Genomic DNA, 11293 nt, shown 5'->3' with positions numbered 1-11293 from the left:
TCTGCTTCAGTTTTGCTATTTGGCCATCCTAAATCTGATGCAGCGCATGCTGGTATGTGTAGTTGAACAACAGCTGGAGTGTCAAGGTTCGCCATCAAGGCACTAGAGGATATTTTATTTATTTATTAACAGTTTCTTATATAGCGCAACATATTCCGTTGCGCTTTACAAAGGGGACAATTTTAACAGATATTGCTCAGAAAAGGCCTTCTGATTTATATATTTTGAATGACGCCTACATACATACATACATACATACATACATACATGCAGTCAGCTTAAACTGCGTGTACACACTGGTTTGTGATGTATCATTAAATATATTGGTGTCGTGCATATAGTTAACAGTATATTGCCCAGTGTGTAGCAAGCTTTACTTACATTACATAAACATTGGCACTATAGGGTTTCCTATTATTGTAAAAATTTATCTTTTTTTTTTATCCAATTTTATTTACAAAGTTACGGACAATGTATACATAAAACTGAGTGGCTACGGCCTCACTTGATAGAATGATATTCCGTTATGCATCCATTTGTGTGTTGGCGCCGGATATAGCTTAAAGGGTTGAAACAAATTAGGTCAACATTCAATAGGTCGAAAAGGTAAACACAAGGTTGACATGAAAAAGGTCAACATGAGTTTCTCATGTTTTCTTTGGTGTCTATGTTAACATAGGTTGATGTTGAACTTGTTCCGAAAACCCAGCAGTGTCCCCCCCCCCTCCCTCCCCCCCCCCAATGACCAATTTATTAAGCAATAGAAAGTTTCCAATTCGCTTAATTAGTCAGTAATTGCCATCTAAATCCAGTGTCGGGATACAGACATTTGTAGATTAATAATGCTGGGCATCTTTATTTTTCTACTAACTTAGAGTTAGGATATACCCCTCTAAGATGTAATCACGGTGCCCTGGGAATCAGCATAAGGCTTTCTACACTTAAGCCCGCACCCCAGACTTTTATGGATCAGTGGCTGGGCTTAAGCAAATAATGAATTGTGCTGATTCCCAGGAGCAGGAAGGTGGCCTGGGAATGAGTGCTAATGCTGGGGATCCCCACTGGCTATAGGCATATGCAAAACCCTCTGGTACCAGGCAAAATTTTAAAATAATAATTTATTCATATTAACCTGCCACTGAAGGGGTTAATGGCCTGTCAGAGTTCAAATAGTGCACTGGGCAGTAAAATGCTTAGGGTTTAATTTACTAAAGCATATAAAAATGAGAGGTTATGTCACCAATCAATCAGATTCTAATAGAATGTGATTGGTTGCTGTTGGCAACATCACCACTCGCATTATAATCATTACATTGTTGAGACTGACAACTCTCGGCCCCATCTCTTCCAAGTCAGGTTCAAGGCAGCTGACCACCCGGCTTTCTGTCCATCATGTCGTCTGTGTCCTGCCTCCATGAGTAATTCCCACCCATATGCCTAGCATTAGGGTGCAAGAGAAAATGCATAGGAAGATAAAAAAACAATACCATGATAGTGATTTTTTTTTTTTAGGATTCATACCAGACGGTTGCAGGTTCTGCATGATTGGGATAGCATAAAGTATTCATTTTGTTGAAACTTGCAGGTGGAAAGAAGCCTGACAACAAAAATAACCCAAAACATTGTTTCTTGTTATACACGCTTGCAGAGTTTTTTCTACCATTGTCTGATAGTAACTGTCCACTTTTGTTCCATTTTTTTTTTTTTTAGGATTACGTAGTGAGGACCTTGCTTGGGGGTGGGGATATAATGCCCCATGGTAACAGTCCTCAAGATACTCAAACTCCATCTCAGCCACCTAAGAGCAGCTCAGGGAATGATGGCGACCAACAAAGGACTCAAAAGTCTACCGCTCAGTCTCCTGCCCCAACATATGCACCTGCGATCAGTTCTGCTGGACCTCAGTCTCCCAGTTATCAAATACAGCAACTCATAATGAGTCGGAATCCTGTTGCTGGTCAGAATGTGAACATTACTTTACAGAATGTAGGACAAGTGGTAGCAGGGAACCAACAGATCACTCTGACTCCACTGCCTATTACAAGTCCAGGCTCTCCCAGCTTCCAGTTTAGTTCTCAGCCAAGGAGGTTTGATCATGGCTCTCCATCTTATATTCAGGTTACTTCCCCAATGTCTCAGCAGGTCCAGACACAGAGTCCCACACAACCCAGTGCTGTGCCAATACAGACATTACAGGGAGTCAGAGCAGGAACTGCTGGAACTAGCTTGGGAATGTGTAGCCAGAGTCCAACTCATGGCTTTGTAGATGCTGGTTTGTTGGTAAGACAGCTCAGTCTGGGTTCTTCTAGCACTGGGCATTTTGTTTTTCAGGAAGGATCTGGCATTGCTCAGATAACACCGGGCACACAAATGCATCTTCCATCTGGAACATCCACATCAGTACAAACACGCACGCTGTTGCACTCCAATTCCCAGGCTGTTGGCTCCGTGCATCAGTTTGGGTCACAGAATACTGTGGCAACAGGAGCTGGTATACAGACTATGGCCACTCCAAGCCACATAACCACAAATATACCAACACAGATTAGCAGTATTATACAGGGACAGTTCATTCAGCAACAGCAGGTTCTTCATGGCCAGCAATTGGGCAGGACCTTTAGCTTTGATAGGACATCTGGAGGAATGATAGCTGGTGTAACTGGAGCTTCTGCTTTTGGGATAACATCACAACAGACTCCAACAAGTCCATCACGAGCCACTGCTCCTCAGGGACTCTCTAGCCTTCCACTTACTCCGACCGTAAGCAGTACGTTAAAAAAACAATCTAGAAAGCTTGAAGAGCTCCCACCTGCCACTGTTGAAGATGCACGGCTCAGAAAACAGTGCTTAGAACATCACAACAAAAATATAAAGGTCCTGAAGGAAAACTTTAAGGAATATCTGATGGAGTTATTCTTTTTACAACACTGTCAAGGGAACATGATGGATTTCTTGGCATTCAAGAAAAAACCTACAATTTTATTACAGTCCTATCTAAGACAAAATGATTTGGATCTAGAAGTGGAAGAAGAAGAATCAGAAAAGAGTACTGTAGTCATCTCCAGTCAGGTGAGATGCATTATGTTCTATATGCAGATGTCTGGGAGAGAGGAAAAAATATCTGTTTGAATCTTGTGTACTAGGAACTTCTCACACAGAAGTAAACAAAAGGAGCCCTATGCGCTCTCTGATTCTCACATGGTACCAGCAGTGTTGCAAGGTGCCATGGAACTCAGAAACAGCACCTAGCATCAGCCACCCATAGCACAGTATTATTTGTAGACACTGTCAATTATATCCATGCATTACCCCTCTTTGACTTTATATCACCCACCATTGCTATTCTTCTTCACCACTCCTGATTACTTGCCACCCTCCCCTTTATTAACCCCCTTAAACAGTAGAAGCGGTGGCTGCCTGTATCCCTGCATTAAATCACACAATGGTCAGCTCCTACTCGTTAATAGACTGATCATGGTACTGTGTATATACCAGTCTATCCAAGACTGGTAGCAAAGTCCTCATCTTTTAATCACCTGAACAGGGTCCTTTCCCTGCCATTTCTGTAAGGCAAACTAACATAGGTGGCAAGGACAAATGGCAATGGTTGCTGTATACTTTGCACTTGCCCCACACTTTTCCTCTGTCCACCAGCAGTAGGAAGAATGAGTCAGTAGGATATGTAGCAGGCAGAACTGAATGCAGCTGACCACTTCATAGAATCTCTTGTGAGTGAATTTTAAGGCAGGACACTGTTACTGCACTTGTGCTGTTTGATCAGAATTCCTTATAAGATGCTGGCGTCTTCCCAGAATGGCCATGCAGTGATTTATACACATGTGTGGCGACCAAGTAACTTGCAGGGGCCCTGTATTTATTATTATTGTCTGATGGGGTCCCGAAGCAAAGTAGTTTGATGACCCCTGATCCATTCATTATACTGTAGTGCTGATGTGAATCTAATAGGATCATTGTGTTACAATACTTTTTTTAAATAGTAAAAAGTAGCCTTGTATTGTAGGTGGATCCATTTATGAGTTAAAGAGGTTCTGTGGCTGATGCATAGATTTTTGTCTTATGTGAGTCAGCCACAGAATAGTCTTTAAGCATCTCACATTGTTGGTTGCAATGGATGCTGAAAATGGACCTCATATTTTAAAAAAATCTGTCATTGGCAGTAAGTGATTGCAATGTAACATTATTGGCACCCAGATATTTTTTTTTCTTAAATTATTGATAACCAGCATATGCAGGTCAGCTGACAACCTATACAAATAATGGTGAACAGCAAAATAGAATACTATACATTTGACCACAAGCAGGTACTAAGATATTCTGGTGGACTGATGGATCTTTAAAGCAATCGTTTGTAAGGAAATCAAACTGCTGATAGATCATAAACATATCATTATGTAAACAAACATAAAATAGAACAGAATAAGCTTATAAAAGAACAAAAGTGCATTACAATACATGAAATATCATGACCAACAGAAAAACAAGGAAAATAAACATGTACTATTTACACAATGGGTTGTATTCAATGTCCTATGGCGAGCAGTGCGGATAGCTCGCCATCACAGCTTGTGGGTCAGTATTCAACTGACCCTCCCTGCACGCTCCGTTTCCACCATCCCCGGTGGCATTGTTTACCACCCAATGGGGCAGATGTATTAAGCCTTAACAAGAGATAAATGCAAGGGTGATAAAGAGAGATAAACGTCCAGCCAATCAGCTCCTTACTGACTTTTTTCAAACACAGCCTGTAACATTGCAGTTAGCAGGTGATTGGCTAGACGTTTATCTCTCTATCACCCTTGAATTTATCTCTTGTTAAGGCTCAATACATCTGCCCCATTGTCGGCAAAAGCTGTTAATGGCGTAGCACGGAAATTCAGATCACTCACGCGAAAATCAGGCCCAGTGTTTGATTGCTGCTATTCCTCATCCTTACTCCAGGGATATTGTTCTCTGTACTATTCCTGGCATTAATTGAGGATAAAGTAAATGCTCTTCGGCTACCGTTGTGAGCTTGTTTTTTCACATATATGGCTGTTGAGAATACACATTGACATTTGTAATATTTTTTTGTCACTAACCATATTGTACTTATTGAAATTGTTTTTACGTCTTGGGGTGAGATTTATTGAGCTGTGTAAAATTTCAGAACCAAACTGTGGTTTAGAGGCTGAAACTTGAAAATGCATCTGATGTGATATGTTTTGCAAACCTTAAGCTACAAGTCATTAAAGGCAATCCACACACCATTTAGGCCAAACTGAATCAATTTCTTTGCGTTTATCTCTCCTTATCACCCTTGCATTTATTTCTTGTTAAAGCTTAATATATCTGCCCCAATGTGTGCACATAGAGCGTTGCAAGAGTGCATATGATGATTCCAGCCTTCTAGTCCAGATACGGTCTGTCAGGATACATATACTGCTCATGTTCCACAGTGACATTTACCAGGGAAACCTACTCTGAAAGAGCTGGGCCTGTGGAACTATCTATCAATGAGCCAGACAATTAATAGCGGATTGGACATCATTTAGTATTTGATTGGTACAATGGGAAATAAAAATGTATATTCTTTTGGCATGATTATTCTCACACAATCACACAAGTAATCATGCAGTGCAATGGCACGTGGTTGTTCCCAAAGAAAACGGGGATATAGGCCCTTGTGTGTGTTAGATGAACAATGCACCATGCATCTCCATTTCCTGCAGCTTCCCAAGTGATCTCGATTGGCAAACACTAGCGTGTGTCAGAGCCGTGCAAATTCCTGTATCTAGTGGCCACACTTCTGGTGTAACTACAATATTTAGTCATTTTTTTTTTCTTTTTTAGTGTTTGCATGTTCCCCTGCTACATAATAGACGATTGTCTCCTAGAATTGAACACCAGTGTTGGATTATTTTCCTGTCCTGGGGTTTATCTTTTCTATATTCATTTGATCTGTTATTATGAAACTAAATGGTCACTTACTGACCAGTCCTATTCTACATGGGTTTGGACTTAGGTTTTCTCTATCATGTAAGTTATGCAGCACGTGTGTATTTATACCGGCTTGTCTTCCAACACTCAAGCATCTGTCTTTTTTCCTTTTTCTAGTTTCTGGATTCTCCAGCCAGCCCAACATCAGAAACCCCAGTTGCCATGGAGACACAGGCTTCCTGCTTACAAAAAGAGACTTCAATTGGTACTATATAATAATTTAGCAATAATCTATCTGAAGACTTACAGTACAGTACATTAATAAAAAATAAACCACTTTAAATTGTTTTATAGTTTTTTTTTTTATAAAAGATTTAATGATGTACACAACAAAAAATTGTATTTTGCCCCACTGACTAGTACATCTGGAATTACCAGTTTCTTATCGGTTTTGTTGCAAAACCGTATGTTGCACAGTTTATATTTAGATTTCAGGCTGTTTTTGCTAGATGCAGCATATGTGGAGCTAGAGAACAAACTGTACCATCAGGTTGTGTGGCTTTTCCCCCCCCAGCTATACAAATTGCCATCTATCCTGGCTGGCTGTTTTCCATTGATTTTTGCATTGTATGGGGAAATTGGTAAAGATACTGGTCACAAAGTGCCTTCTCCCAACAATTTCGGAGGAAATTTACATTTATCCTAGCAAAAGAATACTCAGAAATGCCAACTTATGTTCACACTTTTAATATATAGGTTAATCCAGGGCTGATTGGCAAGAATCCATCTCATTCATATATCACCGTGCGATTGAGATTGATTGTTATGCAATGGGCAGCTTTATAATCCATATGCAAAGTACTATTTAGACATGGTCAATGGTTATTTTGAAAAGCATTTATCCCATTAAATATCCTGTTCCTGTAAATCTATTTCACAGAACAGTAGTAATCGAGCTATTCTAAATTATAAAGGCAAAGTGCTTTAGGTAAACCGGTAGTCACCTTCGTGTCTCTTTATTTGTCGTCTCTTTTTCTTTTTTTTTTTTTATTATGATTTAGATTCAACACAAAAGATTATGGATTACACCCTTTCTGAGCCTGGATCCCTGTCACCAAATTTAATGCGTGGTTTAGTTCAGCAACCAACACCTGGTAAAATAGGTAAGGTATTCCATGATATTGGTGTGAAAAGTTAAGGTAATTATGTCACCTGCACATCATGGAACTATTTTTATGGTTATATCAATACTGCAACCAGTTACTCAAAATGCTAGAGAACTATCATGAATATTAGTTCATTGCTAAAAATGGTTTTTCATTAAAAAAAAGGGAAAAAATGCCTAACTATTGTGTTATTCTTTTGAAATGGGTGTAGCTTTTATTTTCTTTTATATCATTGTTGACACCTCGAACTGAGAGATTGTACAATAAATGTTCTTTATTATTTACATCCTGGAATAGCTGCTAATCCTGAAAATGACATTTTACAGTGCAAATGAGCAGCTTAATTATATAGGTTGTTCTCAACACCAGCCCATTTCTATCTTTAATCTGCATATTGATCAGTTATGTCCAGCCCAGTTGCTTAGTAAAGTTGCCTACATATACTGTTCTGCAGTTTTTAAGGCAATATGGGAAAGTTCTATAGCTGTTTCCTTTATTTTCTGGATATTAGCAATATATATGTAAATGGTTTGAGCGAGATTATGCTTATTGTGTATTTTATTTTTTTCTTTGCATGGTGATCCACACAGGTTCCGTTTGTACTGCAGTGGGGATGCCACCTTTGCAACACTCTGCTTCTCTTAGTAACAGGCAAAGTGACTCAACCAAAGTTTCTTTGGTGCCAAATACTGCCAGCTTGCAATCGCCGAGCAGAAATCAGGCTCCTAGAATGCCAGTCTCTTCTGTGCTCACTACAATGCATCTTCCTCAGCAACAGCTACTTGCTGACTCTCAACCTCTGAAAGGGAATCCGCAGGCATTCAGCATTCCTAACGTACAATCTGCCCAAAGCCAACTTTCCCCACAGCCCCAAGACAAGCTATTCGGCCAATCTTCTTTGAAAACTACCTCACAACTGGTATGTGTATAGCGTGATCTAAGATAATGTTTACTAGGTCTTTTCAAGCTGTTTTAGAATTTTTCCCATGGTTACCAAGACCTTTATTTCCTCTCTTGTTTAAAGATTATACAGTTCTTTTCACTTTGTTTTAAAATAAATCATGTCATATTAAGTAAAATATATAAATTATTCAAGTAGATTCTTTAAATGCACTTTCAAAATGCTTGCCAGTGAGTATATATTTTCATTTCTCTGACAGGCTTTGTCATCTAAGTTAGGCTTTGATGCTGGAAAATCCAGCACTCGAGGTCCCTCTTCACCCACCACACCATCCGGCATTCCAGACTCTGTCCTCCCTACTGCAAATGTCTCACCCAAGCGAATGTTATCTCCTGGGGGGAGCAAAGTACTATCTCCTTCTACATCAAAGTCACCTGTACATTCTGTCACTCCGGATTCTCTAGCACCGGTTAAAGAGGACCTTTCCCAGGATCCAGTGTCTAAACCACAAGAACAGGTAAATGGTGCTTTATTTAGTAACAAGGCCTATTGCAAATAGAAAAAAAAACATAGAGTTGTACAATTCAAATTAAGTCTCTTTCTTGTTCTTAAAAAAAAAAAAAATCCTTCTCATTAATTTTAAATCATTAAGTGCCTGGTTGTTATCGCATAGAGCACAGTGCAAATACCTTTTGTAATTATGAGATAGAAGTCTGGCCTGGTGTATCTCTGCAACCATGAAATGGTCATCTTATTGTAAATTCAATGTCACTTAATCTTTGTCTTGTAGGAAAATCGAATCCATCAACGAATCACAGAGCTTCGAAAAGAAGGCCTCTGGTCATTGAAGAGATTACCAAGACTGATGGAGCCTTCCAGACCAAAGTCTCATTGGAATTACCTGTTAGAAGAAATGCAGTGGATGGCTGCTGACTTTGCCCAAGAAAGGATGTGGAAAATTGCCAGTGCTAAGAAGGTAATTTATGGGAGCACACAGGCTTGTCAACAATTTTTTGTTCTTAGCTGGGTGATGTACAATATGATTGGCTGCAGATCTACAGTATGTCTGGCTACACTTGGAGCACAACACAAACCTTTTATGAAGATTGGATGATCCTCATTAATAGTATCTTTTCCAGCAAAGTGCCTTGGAACCCTCTGTCTGATCAGTTGCACACTAGGTTCTGATCAGATTTCTTTATAAATAATCTTTTCTGTATGCTTAATGTTGCGTCCTTTTTATCTCAGCAACTGTATATGCAGCTGATTGTGGCCACAAGTTTGATCATAAAGAAACCAAGTACCAAAATAATTGTTTCTTTTTCAGTGATATTTTTTAGGTATTGATGTCAAGTGTGTGAGAAGATCTCTGGAATTAATGATGGTATAAATATGTGGTGTTGACCTCCTACTCTGTATTAACCTGCAAAATGTACCGTCTTGGTAGTGATGGCTTGTACTGTGAGGAGAGCAGCTGTGGTCACTGTAGCGCTAACATGGTGTCATGCGTTTTATGATACAGTGCATCATTTCTGTGTGTTTAGATGGCCCGGACAGCAGCCAGGCACTTAGTAGAGAAAGAACAGAGACATGCCAGGGCCAAGAAGGAAGATGAAGACAGACTGCGGCGCATCGCATGGATAGCAGCTCGGGAGATTCAGCATTTTTGGGCCAATATTCAGCAGGTAATGCTGGTGGCTGATCCAGTTTAATTTATTGTTAATCCAGTGTGTGTGAATTATATTTATAGCATGATAATAGAAAAATGTCTAACATTCAAATAAAGTGATATTTATTTTTTACATTTGTAGATTGAACTGTAGCGTAGATGTTTATTATGGTGTACTTGTGATTGTGACTCTTTAAGTCCTATGGGAATACATTACTATTATCTGACGATTAGTGGCTAATGTTCTCTCACAATTGGCCCGATTCAGTCCTGCTCCCACAGGTCTGAATTCGGCCCCTGTCTGATGGTGGGCCGACTGCGCATGTGCATTTTCTGTAATGTGCAGGGCCCGGGTGTGAGCGCCGCCTTCAAATTTCAGCCCAAAGAAATGCTGGGAGTGCCTGGCACAACGCAGGCGCCACTCTGCCTGCTATGGACAAATGCACGATGCCGGCAATTCTTGCAGTGGCCAGGGACTGGGAGGGCAGGGACAGGAGGAGAAATCATTCAATGGTCGCTAACAATCAGATGCTTTCTCCTCTGTGCGGGTGCTTGTGAACGGATGTGTACCCATACACATCCGTTCGTATCCCTGCACAGGGGAGGGTAAGGCCGGGGGGATGTATTCGGGTGGTTGTGATAACGTTCTCAATGGACTCCGAACACATGCAGCCCAACGAGTAGGTCTGAATCGGGCCCAAAGTGTGCTTACTTTCATCCAATCACTTCTATAGATCTCATGGTTTAGGTTATTTAGTGCAAGCCCTCTGGTAGGTGCTAAATATTTGGAATAGCGAGAAGTTGGCTGGAACTTATGATTGTTGGTCGAAAAAAGTACCAAGATAAAAGTTCTCCTAGTGCAGACATGCCTTTTCAGAGTTTTAGCCTTCTCTAATTGCAAAACTGTGGCAAGACATGATGGGACTTGTAGTTTCACAGCAGTTGGAGGGCCATAGTTTGGACATGCCTGTCCTAGTGGTTCTGGATTGGCCTTGCAGGACCTGATATTGAGATCTTTGAAGGCTTCTGGTGGATGAGCCGTGGCCTCTTTCTCAGTTACAGTGTAGATGATAGACAATGTCTAGATCAACAGTCACTAGGTCGACCACTAATGTTTGACATTGACAAAAGGTCGGCACGGGTTTTGCACGGTTTTTGTTGTCCATGTTGACATGTACCATGTCCCCTCGCTTGGCTCGCTGTGCCCACCATGCAATGGGTATGGTGGCTCACTGCGCTCGACACACGATTATGGAGAATAGTGACAAAACAACCTTTAAAACAAACAAAAAAATGTGGCAGGGCAGGTTTGTCCTGCCCCAGAAATACTCGCCACTGAATCTACAGCAGCCCCTGCTCCCCTGGTGCTGTGCCTTCTGGCTTCAGCTGCCGGGCATTCGTATGTTCAGGCGCCCAAATACATGAACTCAAGCACTCCTGAGTGTCCCCTAATTTGTCTGAGTGGCGGCGGGGTGGATGTGAGCGCCGGGGTGATGGGTGGCCGGTGCCCTCTGATGTTACTTGGAGTATACATCTTCAATCAAAGGACTGTAAAAGTAATATTATTAATACTTTGAGCCTTGTATAAGAAGTATTTTATATTTCTTAAGGTGCCCATAC

The 11293-nt window shown here is 40.7% G+C and overlaps 1 protein-coding gene and 1 non-coding gene across 6 annotated transcripts in view; both read left to right on the top strand.

Annotated features, from left to right (window-relative positions):
• The window catches only part of LOC146009657 (E1A-binding protein p400-like), a 106827-nt gene that overhangs the window by 1783 nt on the left and 93751 nt on the right, over positions 1-11293 (top strand). For all 5 annotated transcript variants that reach the window (XM_083150125.1, XM_083150119.1, XM_083150114.1 and 2 more), the window contains exons 2-8: positions 1711-3069; positions 6115-6202; positions 6999-7100; positions 7694-8022; positions 8264-8521; positions 8795-8980; positions 9549-9689. In XM_083150125.1, the coding sequence (XP_083006251.1) occupies positions 1750-3069; positions 6115-6202; positions 6999-7100; positions 7694-8022; positions 8264-8521; positions 8795-8980; positions 9549-9689 (2424 nt within the window). In that variant the 5' untranslated portion in view covers positions 1711-1749. The remainder of the gene's footprint in view (positions 1-1710; positions 3070-6114; positions 6203-6998; positions 7101-7693; positions 8023-8263; positions 8522-8794; positions 8981-9548; positions 9690-11293) is intronic.
• Positions 4940-5025, top strand: LOC146045659 (small nucleolar RNA SNORA49). The gene has a single exon (XR_014465544.1). It is a non-coding gene; the product is annotated as a small nucleolar RNA SNORA49 (small nucleolar RNA).

Source organism: Crinia signifera, chromosome 1, assembly GCF_055691185.1.
Source record: "Crinia signifera chromosome 1, ASM5569118v1, whole genome shotgun sequence".
Lineage (NCBI taxonomy): Eukaryota > Metazoa > Chordata > Amphibia > Anura > Myobatrachidae > Crinia > Crinia signifera.
Note: the sequence above shows the minus strand (reverse complement) of the source record. Positions and strands in the feature narration are given on the sequence as shown.